This window comes from Monopterus albus, unplaced genomic scaffold (assembly GCF_001952655.1).
Source record: "Monopterus albus unplaced genomic scaffold, M_albus_1.0 scaffold13.1, whole genome shotgun sequence".
NCBI classification, from domain to species: Eukaryota; Metazoa; Chordata; class Actinopteri; order Synbranchiformes; family Synbranchidae; genus Monopterus; species Monopterus albus.
Genome location: NW_018127893.1, coordinates 4475507 through 4493312, shown reverse-complemented (window position 1 = coordinate 4493312; position 17806 = coordinate 4475507). Strand labels below are relative to the sequence as shown.

General features: G+C 38.3%; 3 protein-coding genes across 5 annotated transcripts; 2 read left to right on the top strand and 1 right to left on the bottom strand.

The window, feature by feature from the left end:
• Positions 1-2970: 2970 nt before the first annotated feature.
• LOC109955215 (uncharacterized) lies at positions 2971-6384 on the top strand. Its single transcript, XM_020591157.1, has 3 exons — positions 2971-4823; positions 4993-5048; positions 5355-6384. Exons 1-3 carry the CDS (start codon positions 4323-4325, stop codon positions 5464-5466), a joined length of 669 nt encoding a protein of 222 aa, XP_020446813.1. The 5' UTR covers positions 2971-4322; the 3' UTR covers positions 5467-6384.
• Positions 6385-6479: 95 nt separating this feature from the next.
• Positions 6480-11915, bottom strand: LOC109955214 (kelch domain-containing protein 1). Of its 2 annotated transcripts, none has more exons than XM_020591155.1 (14): positions 11808-11915; positions 11437-11553; positions 10194-10264; positions 9840-9957; positions 9298-9410; positions 8748-8835; positions 8441-8524; positions 8238-8318; positions 8068-8126; positions 7778-7887; positions 7580-7652; positions 7351-7435; positions 7052-7104; positions 6480-6815 (listed from the first exon to the last, which is right to left on the bottom strand). In XM_020591155.1, exons 2-14 carry the CDS (start codon positions 11542-11544, stop codon positions 6674-6676), a joined length of 1185 nt encoding a protein of 394 aa, XP_020446811.1. In that variant the 5' UTR covers positions 11545-11553; positions 11808-11915; the 3' UTR covers positions 6480-6673. The 2 variants fall into 2 exon arrangements, with proteins under 2 accessions (XP_020446811.1, XP_020446812.1); XM_020591156.1 differs by having other exon boundaries at positions 11437-11550; positions 11808-11913.
• pole2 (polymerase (DNA directed), epsilon 2) lies at positions 11478-17797 on the top strand. Of its 2 annotated transcripts, none has more exons than XM_020591143.1 (19): positions 11478-11567; positions 13097-13197; positions 13333-13408; positions 14123-14200; positions 14342-14435; positions 14553-14627; positions 14753-14836; positions 14924-14980; positions 15086-15134; positions 15263-15335; positions 15609-15781; positions 15941-16030; positions 16139-16193; positions 16291-16350; positions 16438-16515; positions 16693-16801; positions 17088-17264; positions 17447-17514; positions 17617-17797. In XM_020591143.1, exons 3-19 carry the CDS (start codon positions 13344-13346, stop codon positions 17633-17635), a joined length of 1404 nt encoding a protein of 467 aa, XP_020446799.1. In that variant the 5' UTR covers positions 11478-11567; positions 13097-13197; positions 13333-13343; the 3' UTR covers positions 17636-17797. The 2 variants fall into 2 exon arrangements, with proteins under 2 accessions (XP_020446799.1, XP_020446798.1); XM_020591142.1 differs by lacking the exon at positions 11478-11567 and adding an exon at positions 11956-12117.
• Positions 17798-17806: the final 9 nt, after the last annotated feature.

The following is a 17806-nucleotide window of genomic DNA, read 5'->3' as shown; positions in this document are numbered from 1 at the left end:
GTAGGGAAATATAATGTTAAAAGCCATCTTTCTGCACCCCACTACTTGGCTGGCAACTCTGCAACACAATAGGAATATCATTGTTCAGCCACCTGTGAATGTTTTTAAATTACAGGTCAGGTTAAAAAGAAAGCTTTGGTTGCAAATAGGAGCCTTGAAAAGCTGCTGCAGAAAGTTTCCAGATTTATCAAATATATAAAGTTATTGTAATCTGCATACATTTCACAGGATTCTGTGGGCTTCCCCTCTCTGAGACAGGAGAGCCGTGCTGTAGCTCTTTACTCTCTGGACTTTATCAATTAAATAGTAAGGTTGTTAGTGCAGCTGTCTGCTCTGTGCCATCTGTCTCCTGTCAGCACCATGGGCAGCATCACACTGGTGCTGCTTCCTCTCCTGGACCTTCTGTACTTTTTCTCAACCTTCAAAATGTTTTGGAACAGAAATATCTAAGGAAGGAATGTTATTAAGTTTTATATTTCAGGTGCTGTTCAGCAGCTAGATTTTGTCCTAGTGGAAACAAAAACCTTCTTATTTTGCCATATGCTATGCTCAGTCTAGATAATCAGTGTTGTTTAAAGTTATTAAAAGCTAAAACAGTGAGTACAACTGAGGCTGAGGGGAATGTCATTTGGTTTAGGTCCTAAGCTACACACAGTGCAGCTAATGACAACACAGCGGTTTTTAATAGAAACATGTAGTACAGCCTTCTGTTGCTATTTCTTCCACATGAATGTTGACGCCAGGACTTGATGGAGGCTTCACAGTAACTTGGTCTAATCGACATGACACACTGTCTGCCTGAGGAGGTATCTGGAATAGCTAGGGAAAAACAAAAGAACGTGCTCCAAACAAAAGAAAGGTGTTTAAGATGATGTGCTGTGGAGGCAGAACCAGGTTAGCAGTACCCTGGGAGAAAACGCATATAGACACAAGTTTACATTAGAATGGAAATGGAAAAGACAAATGACATAAATGAATATGATGATATGTTAATGGTGTGTTCACTGTGTATGGCCACTGCCTACAAGGATCCCCCAAAAATTGTTGCAGATTTAAAGTAGCACTTTGTAACTTCTGAAAGGTGGAGTTCACCAATGTCACTCTTATACAAATTAAAGTTCAGTTCATAAGCAGTAAACATACCATTGCTCAGTTAATACATTCAGAGGTTTTCCTGCTACAGCCTTACTTGCTCTGGTTCACCTGGTAGCTATGATGGCAGGTAATGTCAACTAAAGCTTGATTCATGGTTCTTCACTGAATCTATATAGAGCCTATGCCGTAGGCTATGCAAGTGGCCTACACCATTGTGAGCACTTATACTTGCACATTGGTGTGTCTGCATCACTACTATGCTATTACACCACCAAAATGCTGCCTCGCGGTGGGGTTTCTATGCTACGGTGTTGCATTTCTTCACCACTTATGATGGCAACTGAAACTGAGCGGTACATATACATACATATACAGTATACAGTATAGTCAGACACAATCATAGTTTCATACAGCCAGCTCTATTTACTGTTTTGCTCAGTTTCCAATGAGATCAGCAGAGCCTTCCTCACATATTTATCATGGAAGCAGAAATTATTGTTGAAGTTGCAAGGAGAGTTCATAAGCTTCTGTGTGAAGCCCTTTTCTGAAGTGGTATCAGTAGGAAAAGTATGTAACTGTGTAATTTATTTCTTGAATACTGGCACCATCTGCTGGAAATAACCTTAACACTCCTTTTACCATATTTTGGTTCAGTAACATGAACCAAATCATGTTGCAGGTCACAGCAGCAAGCTCTATATTAGGTATGTCAATATTGATGTGATGATTTGAGATAGATGGTGATGAACGCTAAGTTTTCTGAGCTCACAAGTTTATCTTTGTGACATACTCTCAAGGTCAACACAACTGGATAAGGTTTAATTCACATTCTGTAATATAGCAGATTAAGTGGAATAGCTCAAAGATAAACAGGGCTGCCCCTGGTTCTTTCACTACAGCTGAACTCGTCTTGGCTGCGCTGACTGTTGCCCTGACAACCTTATGTCTCTGTGTCATCACAGTATCCCTGTCTCACGCTCTGCTCATCTGGTTGGTTGATTACTGGGCAGTGTCTTGATGGATCTTTTGTCTGATTGCAAAAGAAAATTTTGGAGTCTTTCTTCCTTGGCAGGAAATAAGAAATGTATAGTAGAAATATAACAGTTTGGTTTTGCCAGACATAAGTCAGATGTTTTTTAAACATGACAACAATAGCTTTTGTTGCTCTTCAAATGGAGCAGCTGAGTCATAATAACTAACATTTCCCACACATGTTCTCCTGCTGTTGGGAGAGAACAAAAATATCCATTACAGTCCAAAACTCAGAGCACAGTTTAATCTTAGTGCCAAAAACAGTTTGATTCACATATTTTTTTTTTTGATGTACAGTACAAAGCCATTGAGAATCCAGAGCCAAATTTTATACCACCATAAAGACAGAACTTAATCTCGTCTTTCAAGTTTCCATCCATGGAAGGAGGGATGTTCTTGAAGCTGAGAGTCAAAGTCAGAGAAACCACAGCTATGCAGTGAGCTGGGCTGTGGCTTGCAACAGATCCTCCCCTTGTCTGGAAGCTGTTGAGTTTTTCTCCAGATGTGGCTGCCTGATCTTTTTAATGATACACTGGTGCTGGCAGAGAATAAGAGAAACTGGAGCTAAAACAACACAAACAAAGACTCTGTGAGCAGCAGGGTTTGAAAGCAAGCTTGTACTTTTACTGTTATTTTTGGGTACAATCTAAAATTATAACTTCTACTTTCACTTAAACAGATTTTAATGAATTATTGAACCTTTACAGAGGTGAGAGCTATAGCATACAATTATGGAATTATTGAACAAAGAAGGTTGTTATAGTTTTCCTTTCAAGCTCTTTTCTTATGAGAATTTCTCTAAGGGCTTTTAAAGGAGAAAAGGTGCCAGTGAATTGAAAAGAGATTGGTTAGTAAGACAAGGCCTTTTATGAAGATTAAATGTAGCTAAGTGACTGCGCAGTCTGCAAAATAGCTACTTTTTGCCTGTTAAAACTGACATTTTTCCAATTTAGCATTCTTTCCACCCTTATTGAAACACCCAATGTGTAACACATGTCCTCAAAAAGAAAAAAATCTAACTGCTGGAATTTCCTTGATAAGACATCTGGGACTTGCAATCTGTTTTTTTTTATCTCCTCTCACACTCACAGTTAGAAAAATGTCAGTTGCTTAAACAGCAGGTGTCTTTGACTTGGTCATCCTCCAGAGAGAACAGGTTGCACAGCTGTCTGGCATACACACATACTGTGTGCACACACACAAAGGCAAGGAACCAGGGCAAAAGAGGCACTCAATGAGAGATGGCAAACATGGACTCTGGGTTCTTGTCGGACAGTTCTGGCAGTGGGATGCCCCTGCTGTGTCCTTTGTATGTGCAAGTGGACCAAACAAAAGCTTACTGAGAAATCTCTGGGAAGCCTAAGCTGTTGGAAAGGAATGGCCCCTCTCCCTTGGGACTCAGTCCTTGAGTCTTGATCAGTCACCAGAGGGGCTGATGAGCAGGGGGCCTAGACACAGAGGGCGGACAGGATCTCAATCACTCTTGACCTCACTTGTTTCAATAAACTCTATTAGCTGAACACAGACAGGCCATAGGCTTGTCATTGTTGCTGATGTGTTATGTAATAAATCAAACTAATTGCCCCAGTTGGCCTTTCCAGCCTCAGGCTGCAAGTCTTGTTCTAATCTCTTTCTCAATTCAGGAAATGACAAAATATTTAAATATACTGTATAAGCTGTCTTTTTTTAAATCAAAAATCATTTTAATTGTGTGCCAAATGAGAAAGTGCAGACAGAAGCAACGTTACAGCTTCTAAAATAAAAGCTGAAGTTATTTTTATCGAGTAGAAATAATGAAAACATCAAGTGTGTGTGTTTCCCCCTATAAGAAGGCGGAGTTTTCTCCCCAGGGTCCTGAGCCAAACTGGTGTTATGTAACGAATACATTGCTTTTCATCCTGATGTAGCCTAGCTACTCCAAAGTTTACAGGCAGCCTCTTCGACTTAAGTCCGTTCTGAGAACATGGAATATCCAATAATTCAGCGGTGTGTCTGCACACCAGGAGTCCAGTGTTAGGAAAACGGGCTTCTATTTAGCCAAAGACCAGTCTTAAAGCCTTAACCCTAGTAAACATTTAAACTTAAACACTGACAAGGATGATGTCTTTGCTGGTTAATGTTCAACTCTGCTGCGCCTGAAGGGACATTTGAAAATAAACTTTGCATTTTGATTTTTAAGAGACGAGCAGACGGACATGGGCAGCGGTACAAGCCGAGGGAAGAAAGTTGCACCTGCGTGTGTCAGCGAGGTGAACATGTCCAAAACAACGGTGACTGCTTCCAAACAGGACAGCCATCCATTCAAGCCCCTCAGAATCCATGCAATTTTACGCAACGCGCGCAACCGTGCGCCACCCGACCGCCACGGCGAGGGACACGACTCTGACTTTTCGAGGGAAGGCGACAGTATTGATAGAGATCTGGACACCGTTCTTGCAGATTATGAGAAGGAGAAGGTTTCTGCGAAGAAAACCGCTCCCATGAAGACTATTATGAAATCCAAAACATATGGACTGTGTCATTTCAGCCGGGAGGACACTGAGGAGGACGTCCCTTCAACTCCTCGGCTGAGAGAGCCAGAGAGAGCCGAGGAGCCACGTGGCTCACGCAGTGGACCTGGAGATGTAAACAAGAGAAATAACGATGCTTTCACACACTTTAAAACACACACATCTGAGTGCACCAGTCATCACAATGTAAGGACGTATTATTTTACTATTTCACAACATGATTTCTGTTTTAACTGAGTTTAACCCATGTAAATTATTAGGATTTCATAAAACAATAATGAGCTTGGACAGTTGTTAAGAGATGAACTGAAAACATGATATCCATTCTTTCCTCGTATTTGACTCCTCCTCACAGAGCTTTTTGTCAAGAGGGACTTTGTTGGAAGCTGTACCCACATCAGAAAAACAATCGTAAGTAGACAGCTCTGATAAATAATGCATTTCTGAGCTCAGAGGAATAGTAAAAACCGAGCAGGGGCAGATCAATTCTACCTTAAGGGGATCAAAATACACACTGTTGCTTTGTTTGGAGGCAAACAGGCCAAAAACGTATTTAAAAGCAATGGCCTGTACTTCACTCTAACAATAATATGCTACCTTATGGTCTTTTAAATTTATAATGTGGTGTGTTCATGGGCTGCTTTACACAAACATAATACACCTGGGGTATCATTCTTTTTTAACCATGTTGCTGACATGTTCCTAAACTCTCCCCAGGCAACCCAGGAGGTTTGGCAGCTGCCATAGCTCCTCTCTTACTATGCCAGTCATCCTGTACGATGGATCAGAAGAGGAGCTGATGGACACTATTGAGAGAGAGTTTAGTTGACCCCCCTAGCTAAATGCTCCAGTAAAGATACTGTCCTTTCCTGTCACCTTCCTGAGACTCAGCAGTTTTCAGAAGAAATTTTTAACCCTTGTGTTCTGTTCAGAATCATAAGAAAGAATCAAGGTTTATTGACAAGTATGAGAAGGCTACTTCTGTGTTTCCTGGATAAATGTAACATGGCTTGTGTTTGGCATAAACACCTACATTCCAGGCCTTTACCCAAGTCTTACTACACCGTGTAATGTTATAATACCAGCTTGAGCAGATGCCAGGAGGTTCTCCTGACACAGACCAGAGCTGTTAACACAAAGGCCTCCATGGTTTTTTTTATCTGCAGTGTTGAGGTCTCACTGTCTCCCCCTTAGTGCTGCTGGGCTTATTTGTTACCTATTACTTACTTTAACTTGTCTGTTAATATGTGAAGGAGAGAATACCGACATTGCTCAAACTAAGCTGTTTCAGCAACAAAGGCACATTTTTAAAGCCCTGTGGCTACAGGTATATGCAATAAAAACATTTCTACTAGCAGCTTTGTGCAGACAGAGTGCTGTATAGGCTTATAGTTTTGGGGCAACCCTGCCAAAGTATGAGCTGGGATTGTTTATTTAAGCATTCCTCCAAACCACAGTTCCTATACTTCTCCACCCTTGTGAAGAAGGAATGTGTGGCAACAGAGATACTTTCAGTCGGGCTGCGTTTGACCCAGCTACATTTCTGCTGATGCCAACTTTGAGCCAAATTCAAACATAAAGCTCTGCTGCCATCTAGTGGTGGAGCCGAGCGGTGGAGTGCATGTATGTGAACATTCATGTGAATACTAGGCTGCAAACCATACTCGTTACTAACAAAAGATGTATTTCAACCCGAAATGTAGAAAAATAATTTTGTAATTTTGTTTTATATTGCAAATAAAGATTTGACCATGTTGGATTTATGACCATTTGAATATTCTGGAAAAAATGTGTGCTGACTTAGTTGACTTATACTAGCTCCAAATCAAGCAAAACTTTTTCAGTGTGCATTTAATCAGAACAGTTATAACTGGAGCAGTTTGTTAGAGCACAAACTGTACAAAATAAAATTTGTTAAACAACAAAATATAACACCATAAAATATTTTGGCTATTTTAAAAATAAAAAATGCTAGCCCACAGCATTTCCGATGGAGTACAGTACATAAATAAAACAATGATATGGTATTTGTTGAATTAATATTTTTGTTTCTTTGAAGGCCTGTAGAACGACATCCTCCTCTGGATTGCTGTCAGTAGTTTGGAAGGCAGGAGAGAAAGCTGATTTCTGAGCATCTCATAGGTCCTCACATTCTTTGCAATGTAATCCTCACAAATCCTGTTATGAGAAAAGTCATTCCTCATTTCACGTTTGGGAAAATGATCACACAGTGAAAGTAGTAAATTCTACAAAGACTGTAACCGCGTTGCCCCAGCAGAAGGAGCACAGTAATGCAGCTATTGGTAATAAATGTTAATTTTACCTGTTTGACAAGCAAGACTGTCTGTAAAATGATTTCTTTTTATGAAATTATTTCTTGTGGATTGATAAAATATAGCTTTTTTTTTAATTACCTGGATAGAGGATAAGGCTGCATCTGGAAAACAAGTGCATCATTGCAGTGCCCCTGAAAGGAAATATGCCACATTTGTAAATGTCCACTGAGCATGGCTTGTTAGAGCACAATTATCACAGGAAAATGTTTATTTTCCTTATAGAATTGGTGAATTGTTGTTTTGAAACTGTCGATTTGAAGGCTTGTCCTTTCACCAGAGTAACCTCAGCTTATGGATGGAAAACCTTTTCATTGGTCTAAAATATTTGATATTATTTCACACTTCCAGTTTCTATAATGTCTATCTGTGATACTTACAGTGTCAACAAGGAGGATGTAGTCACAACTTCCACCAAACACAATAACATCAGAGTCTTTGCCTGGACATGCAGTGTGCCATAACCTTAAGAGAGAGACATTTGAAAAAAAGCGTTTTTAAAATCCTCTCACAAAAAGACCCTCCTATCATCTGATAGCAGGAAAATAAACACATCTATGAGTTCATTAATCAATGAACAACACCTAACAAGTGCTGATACTTTACTACCTTGGCTTATCCTTATAGGGATGCTCGACTTCTCTCCAATTCTTTGTTTCAACATCAAGCACCCACCCATCACCTGTTGGAGAATATGGAATTTGCTTTTTAGTGAAAAGAATATTAACATAAATGTAATATTAAGAAACATGAAAAGATCATTGGAAGGGAAGAAACAAATGTAATCAAGTGAGTGCAGTTTCTTACTCATTGGTTTGCAGTCTACACTGAGACCGCCAAACAGGAACAAGGTGCTGTCTGAGACTGTTGTAAGCGTATGCCACGATCTGCCCACTGGAGTGGTGGACACCGGGATTCTGAAAACCATATTTCGCACAATACTGTCAAAGACACACCTGGCAAAAACACAATACCACTTTAAATATTAATAATGGTTTATTATAAATAAATGTTTTCAGTCTCTCCTCACTGTTCTGTTATGTAAAAACAAAAGCCTAAAATACAGGATGGAAGCACAATACAGGATGAAAACATACATTTCTGACCATGTCCACGATTCAAGATCCAGGCAGTGAATGTCATTTGTCCTTGTTTCCTGCATTTTTTAAAAAGGAGGAGAAATTACTCATTGCAGATTTGGATATGTGGTTTGGTTCTACTAATGACTGTAAGCCGAGTGGAGCTGACAAGCATGTGGAGCTCTCACCATGACTCTGCCTCCACAGATATATCCCCTACACCCAACTGTGGCGCTGGCATGCGCAGCCCTGGGAGCCGGGGCACGTCCCTGCACACAAAAACTGCAACTGTAAAACCTTCTTTACACGTTTTCAATACTGTTCACTCCCTTGTATCATAAATAAATGTCATTGAATATCTGTATCATATACAGGTGTTAAACTAACTTACGTGAGTTTGTGGTTCGTTCCAACTGGCTTCCATGGGGTCAAATATATGAACCTCACTATTCCATCCCCAGAAGACATCTTCCACCTAAAACAACAAAACTGCTATAGAGGGGAAACTGATTTCTACAGTTTGTTTAAACACAAAATGGCTCTGATATATCTAGAGAGCAATTAAACAACTGTGTGACCAGATGTCCTACATGCTGGCCTGACACTTTTTTAAAAACAAAGTCTCACAAAAGTTCAGGCCTATGCTGGAATATTTTCTTGACAGACTCTTACTGTGGGTCAGCTTAGTAAACCATTACCCATGATGCTTCATCTACAATGAAACTTCGGTTCCTGCTGTCAACGTCAGTCAGCAGTTTGTGACCGTATCCTCCAAAGTAAATGATCCTGGAGAACATCAACCAAAGATGATCACAATTACTATATGCTAGTGTAGATTATGGATTTAGTTTGTCATGGATCACAATCCCACACAATGGGTTCTTATTTCTATTTCACCATATAATCAGACATACTATACATGAGATGTTAAGAATAATGCATGTAGGAGCTCGAGATAGGTTGTGTTTTTGTTTGTAGGTGGATCTCTGATGGGATAGAATGAAGGATGAAAGGAAGGAAATACCTTTAAATTTGGATGTTCAGTCATTGGGACTTCAAATAATAGAATACAAGGAAAGTGCCAACAGAATGCAGAATATACCATATGTTTTGATAATAAACCAAAACTTGAAAACAATATCTATTCAAGTAAAAATAAATTAAAAACAGTACCCAACACTCGACCAGTAACCATGAAGTGAAAAAACTGCAATAATCAGTAAATTTTTACATCTTCATAATGCTTACCTTCCATTATAAACCCAGCAGGACAACTTGTCCCGAGGTGAGGGAGCAGCACCGATCTCATGTATGATCTTGCTCCACATGTATTTAGCATCTGTCAGGTCGACACAATAGATCTGTTTGAAGTCAAACACCGATCACTTCATGTCAACTTGGTTCTGTATAAGCTTTGACCTTTGTACACACTGATGCACTGTGTTTATTCATTCATATTTGTTAACTGTTTTCAGTGAGGAATGTTAATCTTTTGTACGTGACTGCCGATGCATCTGCTTCTAGCAGCACTGATGGCGGGAAAAAATTTGCAAATGTTAAACTTTTTTGTAACTGCTGCTAGTGTTTGACAATTATCAGCATCTAAGGAGGTATTTTATAAACAGCAAAAACTCATCAAATTTAAGTTGATTCAGTAATAGACTAGTGTGCTCACATCCTAACAGTGTTAAAATCACAAGATCCATTAAATAAATTCAAAAACAGTGTAGTTTCTGTGACGTAAACCATAGTTGTGTCATGAGCTGTGAAGCATCAGTTATCAGGCTTGCCTGATTGGTCTGTCCATTGTCATCGCAACCTCCAAATATGTACATGTGACCATTCAGGGAACAGCCGCAGGTCCCTGACATGGAGGGAGGGACTTCCCCTGTCATGTGAAACACTTCCCTTCAAAAAAAAGAAAAACAAAATCTGGATAAACTACCTACATTCACCTACATCATCATGACACACTTTACAACAACAGCAAGACAACACAAAGCTCCACTTGTCACTACAAAGTAATTGTTAAATGACTGTATGACAATTATCAGACAGAGAAAAGACAAACTGAGCATTATGGGTAATCGTGCATTACTATTTTATGTTGTGACCACAAATAGACATATTTAAAGTTTATTTACCATACACCTCGTTGTATGTCGTATACCCAGATTTCATCATTAGGAAGGAAAACTTCATCATCAGCAACTGACTGTAGAGAATAAAATGTGTCTGTTATCCTGACAGGAATGTGTACAGCAGAAATACTGTATGTCTTGTGAAGTGTCTCTAATATTTTTGTCCTCCACAGCTACATAGATGAGAGGGTCAGAATATTAGGAACACCTCTAAATATAATGTAGTCCAGTACAACACCACCTTTAATCTACGGCCTCAGTAAGAAACATTTAATTGAATTTATACATTTATGACAATTTCACTAAAAACCGAAACATTTTGAGCTTCATAAACACAGATGTTAAGGTGGATGTTTTGCACTGAATTGCATACACTTGTACAGGTGTGACTATTAAAGTGGTCGGCGAGTGTATGTGAAATAAAACAATTATATCCAATGCAAAATGATGCAAGTTAAATTCAGAAAATATCCCCAAACATTTGAAGTGGGTTTCCATATTTGTCCTTCATTTTTTCAGGGTAGCCATGTATGTTTGTACTCTATGAACTGTAATGATGCATGAGCAAAATATGTAGAAATGTAGCATTGTAAAAACAACCCATGACTCCTGCAGTCATACCTTACTATTACCTGCAGATTATACTTAAAGTATGAAAGTATTTGTTAAGCAAAATGGCCCATTTCAGAAAATGATGCTATTAATTAATGATGCTTATATTATTGGTTAATATTGTATCGTTATTAATTCAGCACTAACATATAAGCAACAATAATGTAGCGTGGATAAGTCAATCAATCCATTGATCAACATGATTCTACAACAAGTTCAATAATCTCAAATGTGAGAATTTGCTGCGTTTCTGTGTTTTACAAGATAGTAGCTAAACTGAATATCTCTGGATTTTGGACTGTTTATTAAGCAGGTGTAGATTATAGATTTATTTTGACTAAATATTTTCTAGACACATTGATTTATAAATTACCCCAGATAACACAGGCATATTATCTGCAACCACGAGTCATATTCACATGTTTCTTAAGAAATATTTAAATCTAAAAAGTAAACAACTGCTGTTGAATGAATGTAGTGGTGTAGGCCAAATATTTAATATAATGTGGCATAAAATGTAAATACACAACATACCTTAACATTAGTTTATTACACTACTTAGGTAAATGTACCTCTTTACCCCCCACAACATATGTGTGTAAGCTGTCTATGTTTATTTGTTTGTTTTTCTCACCATGTAACCTCCCCACACATACAACATGTTTTCCTCCAGCACGGCCGTGTGTCCGCTCCTCTCCCGGGCTACCAGCTCCGAGGAGTACCTCTCAAATGCGGAATCCATGACTGACTGCTATATTTATAAAGGTAAAGGAAAGAGGTATTTGAGACTAAAATGATTTTAAAAAATCTGTCTAAAAATGGCATTTACATGCTCGACTGCAGTTTGACTGTTACAGTAAGGGAAGTAAAGCTGTAAGTCCAACCGTAACACAAACAAACATGTTTTTGTCACCAGTAAATTATATGGTTTCACATTATTTGCAGTTTGTACCTATACGTAAGGTTGCATTAGGTTATTCGGGGCCTAAAATAAGACATACTCACAGGCTACGGGACACCTTTAGTCGGTCTTATATTTTTTTTTTCCTCATCCATCAATCACCTTGTTCAGCACAAACGACTTCGCGATGTCAACGGTACTTCAAAATAAAATACAACTTCCGTTTGTTTACTTTTGTTAGATTAGCGACGTGATGATGTACATGCGGAAGTGATGAAATACATGCGGAAGTTAATGCTAAATTCCCGCCAAGGCTTGAGTCGACAGAGAGACAGAAACAATCATGGATGGTGCTCGTAATATAAAGGCAAAGGTGTCCGCTGGTTTTAAGATGCGAGGACTTATACTGCGACCGTATGTATTTTAATAATTGCAAACCGTTATATCAGAATGTGTTTTTTGCCAAAGCAACAGCTACTGCTAAGCGTATCAACACAACATGGGTTAACTTCAGTGTAAACGGAAGCGAAATACTGGATATTATCGATATATTCTGCTTAATGTATAATCGTAGCAAAAAAGAAATAAACAACTATAGCATATGTAGAGAGTGGTTTTGTGTAGAATGTCATGCTGTCATAGTTTTCCCCCAGTGAAGACAACAAGGAACCCTTATATTTTAATTGCTTAGAACGTTTAGAGGTCAGTTCCCTTCATCTCATAACGTTATTCATTAGGATTCAGCCGCTTTTACTCCCACTCCAGCTGACTGCCGTGATCCGTGGTGGAAGAAAAAGTAGCAATACTTTAAAATACTCTATAAGGTCAACGGCATCCATTCAAAAAAATGTACTTAGTAAAATTATTAGCATCAAAACATATTTAAAGTACCAAACTTTAGTAGGCTACCATGGCATCCTGAAGAATGGCCCATTTCACAATAATAAATATTATGTTACTGGATTATAATTTTTGATACGTATGTCACTTTAATGTTATAGCTGGTAAGCGTGGGGTTAGTTTAAACTAGCCTACTTTATACAATATATTGCTGGATAGTTTGTCTATAATAAACTACTTTACTTGAATAAATGTACTTAGTTAACTCCCATCAATATCAGTGGCAAACATCTGATACATCAGCTCCCTTTGTGCTGACATCTGACAAGTAAAAAAAATAAAATAAATAGTAGCATTGCTTCAGAAGCAATAAAATGAAGACATTAAATAAATATAAATAATATTAGGTAAATGAAATTTGTTTACATTTATTAATGAGAGCAAGCACACACATCATATGTTTTCTTAAGAAAATGTTTTTTATTCTGACAAACTAAAGGAAAAACAATAACAACATACAGTATGCATGTTTTCCTACTGTTTTGTGCACCAGTGAAGCCAGCAGGTACCTAGTGGAGGTGCTGGACTCAGTCAGTCCCTCTGAACTGGATGATGTTATTGAAAGGGTCCTGGATGCAGTGGAAAAGCAGCCATGTAAGTACAATACAGTCAGTCTTTACAGAGTGCAGTGTGTTTAATGCACAGTCTGCTATATGCAACACTTAACATGTTTCTGTTTTTGACTGGAGAGTCTTTTAGATTTTGAGCATAATGTGCATTTTCCAACAGTGTCCTCTAATATGATCGAGCAGTCTGTGGTGGAAAGTGCTGTGCAGGACTGCACTCAGTCTTGTGATGAAGCCATGTAAGTAAGAATCCTATAAAGCTTTTTTTATTTTATTTATTTATTTTAACTTTTATTCAGTAGTGGATGTCCTGCACTTATATGGGAACACGCTGAAACCACTCTGCTAGTGTTTTTTGGTTACCTGATCATCATTTTGGCTTAGATTTTTTTTTTCCATAAAATAATTTGTTAAATTTTGTACTTTGTATTTTCTCACTAACAATATTCATCCTGTCACACTCTCTGTATGTTTTATTAAACTTCCAAATGGGTTAAAGACTATATTCCACTTCTGTGGACAGTAATGTTGTGTTCTGTCTTATTCTATTCCACCAAAACATATAATAATTGTACTAATAAAGGATAAATTGATTGGTTGCAGTGTTTCATAATTTAAGTAGATTCATTTCCTGGCAGTCTTAATTTTAAAGTACACCCCTCTCATGAGTGTGAATAGGTATTTTCAGCATTTTATCCTGATGCAAGTTATGTAGTAAAATATAAGTGTGCCATGTACTATTATCTGCTGGGCTTTTTAAAATACATCTCTAGAAATTAGCCCTTTATGTGACTTATTGACATGAGAACAGATGGGAAAAGTGTAGATAAGAGAACACTTGGACAAGAAGTCCTTCAAATTCAATCTGTTTACAATAAGCCTTAGTTGTATAATCAGTTTTATTGTGATACAGACAAAGTCTTATTTATATGAACTGTTTAACTGTCTTCCAGAGATAATGTTTTCAACATCATTGGAGCCTTTGATGTGCCCAGATACATTTACAATGTGGAGCGGAAGAAGTTTGTACCGTGAGTAAACAGAGTGGTTCCCCTTTGTGTTAAGTAACCAAACTTATTTCACCACATATGCTTACATATACTGCAGACCTTGTGTTATGCTGTTGCTTGCAGGCAAAGTTCAAAATGTTTTATTTTGGCTTTTTAATTCAGCATCAGTATGACCAGGCATCCAGTCCCCAGCCTGTGTGGTCTGGCCAAGGACAAAACTGAACTGTTCAAGGAGCGCTACACAATCTTGCAGCAGGTCAGTGAGCTGTCTCGTGGTTAAACGACCGTATTTTGCAGCTTTCTCTCTCATTTGGTACTATTTAGAGTATGTGCAGCTTTCATGTTTGTATTTATACAGACATATTTTTTGTAGCGTACACATCGTCATGAGCTCTTCACTCCACCTGCAATAGGAACTGCTGTTGAAGAGGGTCAAAACAAATTTCAGGTATCAAATCTTAATCATCATCATTATCAGTGCTGAGCTAATTTAATAGCTGGGGGATACAAATGAAACGCCTTTTACTGTTTTGCAATATGACAGATTGTTTTGCTGTGATTTGTCTTTTTTAGCTGAAGACAATTGAAGCACTGCTTGGCAGCACAGCTAAACTAGGAGAAGTGATTGTCCTTGGGATGATCACACAGCTGAAAGAGGTGAGTTAGTCTTGCAGATAACTTTTTATCTACGTCAGTTTGAGGCCTTCCTCTTTCGTTCCTTAAACATTTCTATATATTTTTAAGGGTAAATATTACCTGGAGGACCCAAGTGGAACAGTTCAACTGGACATGTCCAAAGCAATATCCTTTTAATCGGTTCACTGGTGCATTCCAACAAAAATAACTTTCTATTGTGCATTTATTTGTGGATTTTAAAATGGACATTTTTCTTAACTGCATTCTCACCAGTTTCATAATGGCCTGTATACAGAATCCTGCTTTGTACTTGCAGAGGGTATGATTAATATAACTGCTACCAGTGTCATTAAATATGTTAGGTAGTAGTTAAATAATAAATATTAGGCACTCATATTCATAAGCATATATATTTATGTTGTCGAAGTAAAGTCATTTGTCATGTAGGTTGGTACGAGGAGTCAGTGCTCCACGTCAACGGCTTTGGGTTCCCACCAACAGAGCCTTCGTCAGCAACAAGGTTCGTGCATTGGAAGAAAAGTGTTCAGAAAAATCTTTTTTGCAGGCTGTGACTACTCGATATAGCGATACGTGTAAGCTGACATTAGGTAGTGGGGCAAAGTGTGGATTACTTATGTAGCTTTTCACATGCTGTCTGTGAAGTTGTTTTACCTTGTTGGTATGCAATGGAAATATTAGTGACTGGGTAGCATAAAGGAAATTTGCTGTATATATGCATGCTACCTGCTAGTGTTTCTGTTGCCTCACTGTGTGATCCTGGTATTATGTCCAGAGCATACTACGGCAACGTGAACTTCTTTGGTGGTCCATCCACTACTTCGGTGAAGGCTTCATCCAAGCTGAAGCAGCTGGAAGAAGAGAATGAAGATGCCATGTTTGTAATTGTTTCTGATGTGTGGCTGGACAGTGTTGATGTGATGGACAAGCTCAACATCATGTTCTCAGGTCAGGTATTGGCCAATTGTAATTTTATGTCAATACCAGTAATAAAATGTGTTACTGGTGTGTGTTAAATATTTGCTTCCTTCTGTTTGCTAAATACTAGTCAAAATATACACCTCATGCGACTCTGGTGAAACTGGACATCACGATTTTTTCTTACAGGTTATGCTGCATTGCCTCCAACCTGTTTCATCTTGTGTGGAAACTTCTCTTCTGCCCCGTATGGAAAAACACAGATCAAGTCCCTGAAAGGTAAAGTCCTTAAAAATTACTGCACTGCACTTCTTGAGTTCTTTTTGCACATTAAGAGGAATAATTAAGCTATAAAAATGCCTTCAATTCATAATTTTTGTTTCTTAGAGTCATTGAAAGCGCTCGCTGATGCCATATGTGCACACCCCAGCATTCACAGCAGGTAGGATTAGATAGGTTACTCTGATCTCCTCTGTTCTATTATTAACTATTTAGGTTTTAATGTGTTTAACTTAAATTTCTTCATCCTAAACATGCAGTAGTCGCTTTGTATTTGTCCCTGGACCTGAAGATCCTGGTCCAGGCATGATCCTCCCAAGGTAAACATTTAGAGACATTAAAATCCTTATGTGAGTTTGGCTCGGTGGTTTGGACAAATGGAAATAAATACAGTATGTTTCCCTCAGGCCTCCTTTGGCAGATCACATCACTGACGAGTTCAGGCAGAGGGTACCTTTTTCTGTGTTCACAACTAACCCGTGCAGGTACAAATATGTGGATTTTATTTAATGTTAACATACTTATTATGTTGGTTGATCAAATTTTAGAGCAAGTGACTTGACAAGTCAAAGACACTAGTTTTAATTTGAAAAGCTTAGGATAAATTGTGACCAGGCTCATGACAGTAAAACTGAGCTTCACTGTGATGTTTTTCCTGTCAGGATCCAGTACTGCAGCCAGGAGATCATCGTTATTAGGGAAGACCTTGTCAACAAGATGTGCAGGAACTGTGTGCGTTTGCCCAATAGCAATCTTGACATTCCAAACCATGTGAGTTGCAGTTTTTCCAAACAAAGCTGACATTCCTCTCCTCTCTTTCTGTATACACATATGGTATTATTAGCTTTGTTCTCAGGGGTTTTATTTGCCATTGTACTTAAGTGTGAGCCATTCTTTCTAAATGCTCTTCAAGCAATGGGTTGCTGAAAAGATGTTAGTGAACTAATCAATCCTCAGCTGTAAACTCTACCCAAGTTGAGCAGATTTCTGAGAAAACACAATGTGGCATGCTTATTTTTGTAAATAAACACTGGTCTTATTTTCCTCTTTCCCCCAGTTTGTTAAGACCATCTTATCTCAGGGTCACTTGACTCCACTGCCTCTGTATGTCAGTCCTGTATACTGGGCATATGACTACTCCCTGCATGTCTACCCAGTCCCTGATGTCATTGTCTTCGCAGACAAATATGACCCTTTCAGCATCACCAACACAGACTGCCTCTGTGTCAACCCGGTATGAAACGAAATTATTTTAAATGAAGCATTCAATTTTTTGGGCAGAACTTGATAAAATGTGCTTTTCCAACTGGTAATTATCTGATTTAATTACATTTAACTTGTATCTTTGTGCTGTTATAGCTCCAATATGAACTTGTGTTATTCATCACTAAAGTATTTTGTCATTTAAAATGACAGGGCTCATTCCCAAGAAGTGGCTTCACATTTAAGGTGTACTACCCATCCAACAGAACTGTTGAGGACAGGTGGGAAGTGTTTTTAATTATTTCTTTACAGGTCATTTGTTACTGATAACAGTTTTTAAACAATCATTAACTAATCTGTTGTGTGTTCTTGTAACTTCACAGCAAACTTCAGGGACTCTAAAGAGAATGGGTTTACAAGTAGATCTGTTTTCATTTGTTTTGTACATTGCCTGTATATGATACTGTATGTTTAAATTGACTAGTGAATAACCTACTGTAGTGTTTCATTTTGTATATTTGTTTTTATGTTCTGCCATGAATAATAAAGGTTTTATTCTTTGTAGTGAGCACT

Coding starts and splice junctions, on each gene's coding strand:
- pole2 (XM_020591142.1), top strand. CDS start 12,047: ATGGATGGTGCTCGTAATATAAAGGCAAAGGTGTCCGCTGGTTTTAAG. Junction 12,118..13,096: donor CGAGGACTTATACTGCGACC/GTATGTATTTTA, acceptor TTTGTGCACCAG/TGAAGCCAGCAGGTACCTAG. Junction 13,198..13,332: donor TGCAGTGGAAAAGCAGCCAT/GTAAGTACAATA, acceptor ATTTTCCAACAG/TGTCCTCTAATATGATCGAG.
- LOC109955215 (XM_020591157.1), top strand. CDS start 4,323: ATGGGCAGCGGTACAAGCCGAGGGAAGAAAGTTGCACCTGCGTGTGTC. Junction 4,824..4,992: donor AGTGCACCAGTCATCACAAT/GTAAGGACGTAT, acceptor TCCTCCTCACAG/AGCTTTTTGTCAAGAGGGAC. Junction 5,049..5,354: donor CCCACATCAGAAAAACAATC/GTAAGTAGACAG, acceptor AACTCTCCCCAG/GCAACCCAGGAGGTTTGGCA.
- LOC109955214 (XM_020591155.1), bottom strand. CDS start 11,544: ATGGATTCCGCATTTGAGAGGTACTCCTCGGAGCTGGTAGCCCGGGAG. Junction 9,958..10,193: donor GACATACAACGAGGTGTATG/GTAAATAAACTT, acceptor TTTTTTTTGAAG/GGAAGTGTTTCACATGACAG. Junction 8,836..9,297: donor TGCTGGGTTTATAATGGAAG/GTAAGCATTATG, acceptor GATGTTCTCCAG/GATCATTTACTTTGGAGGAT.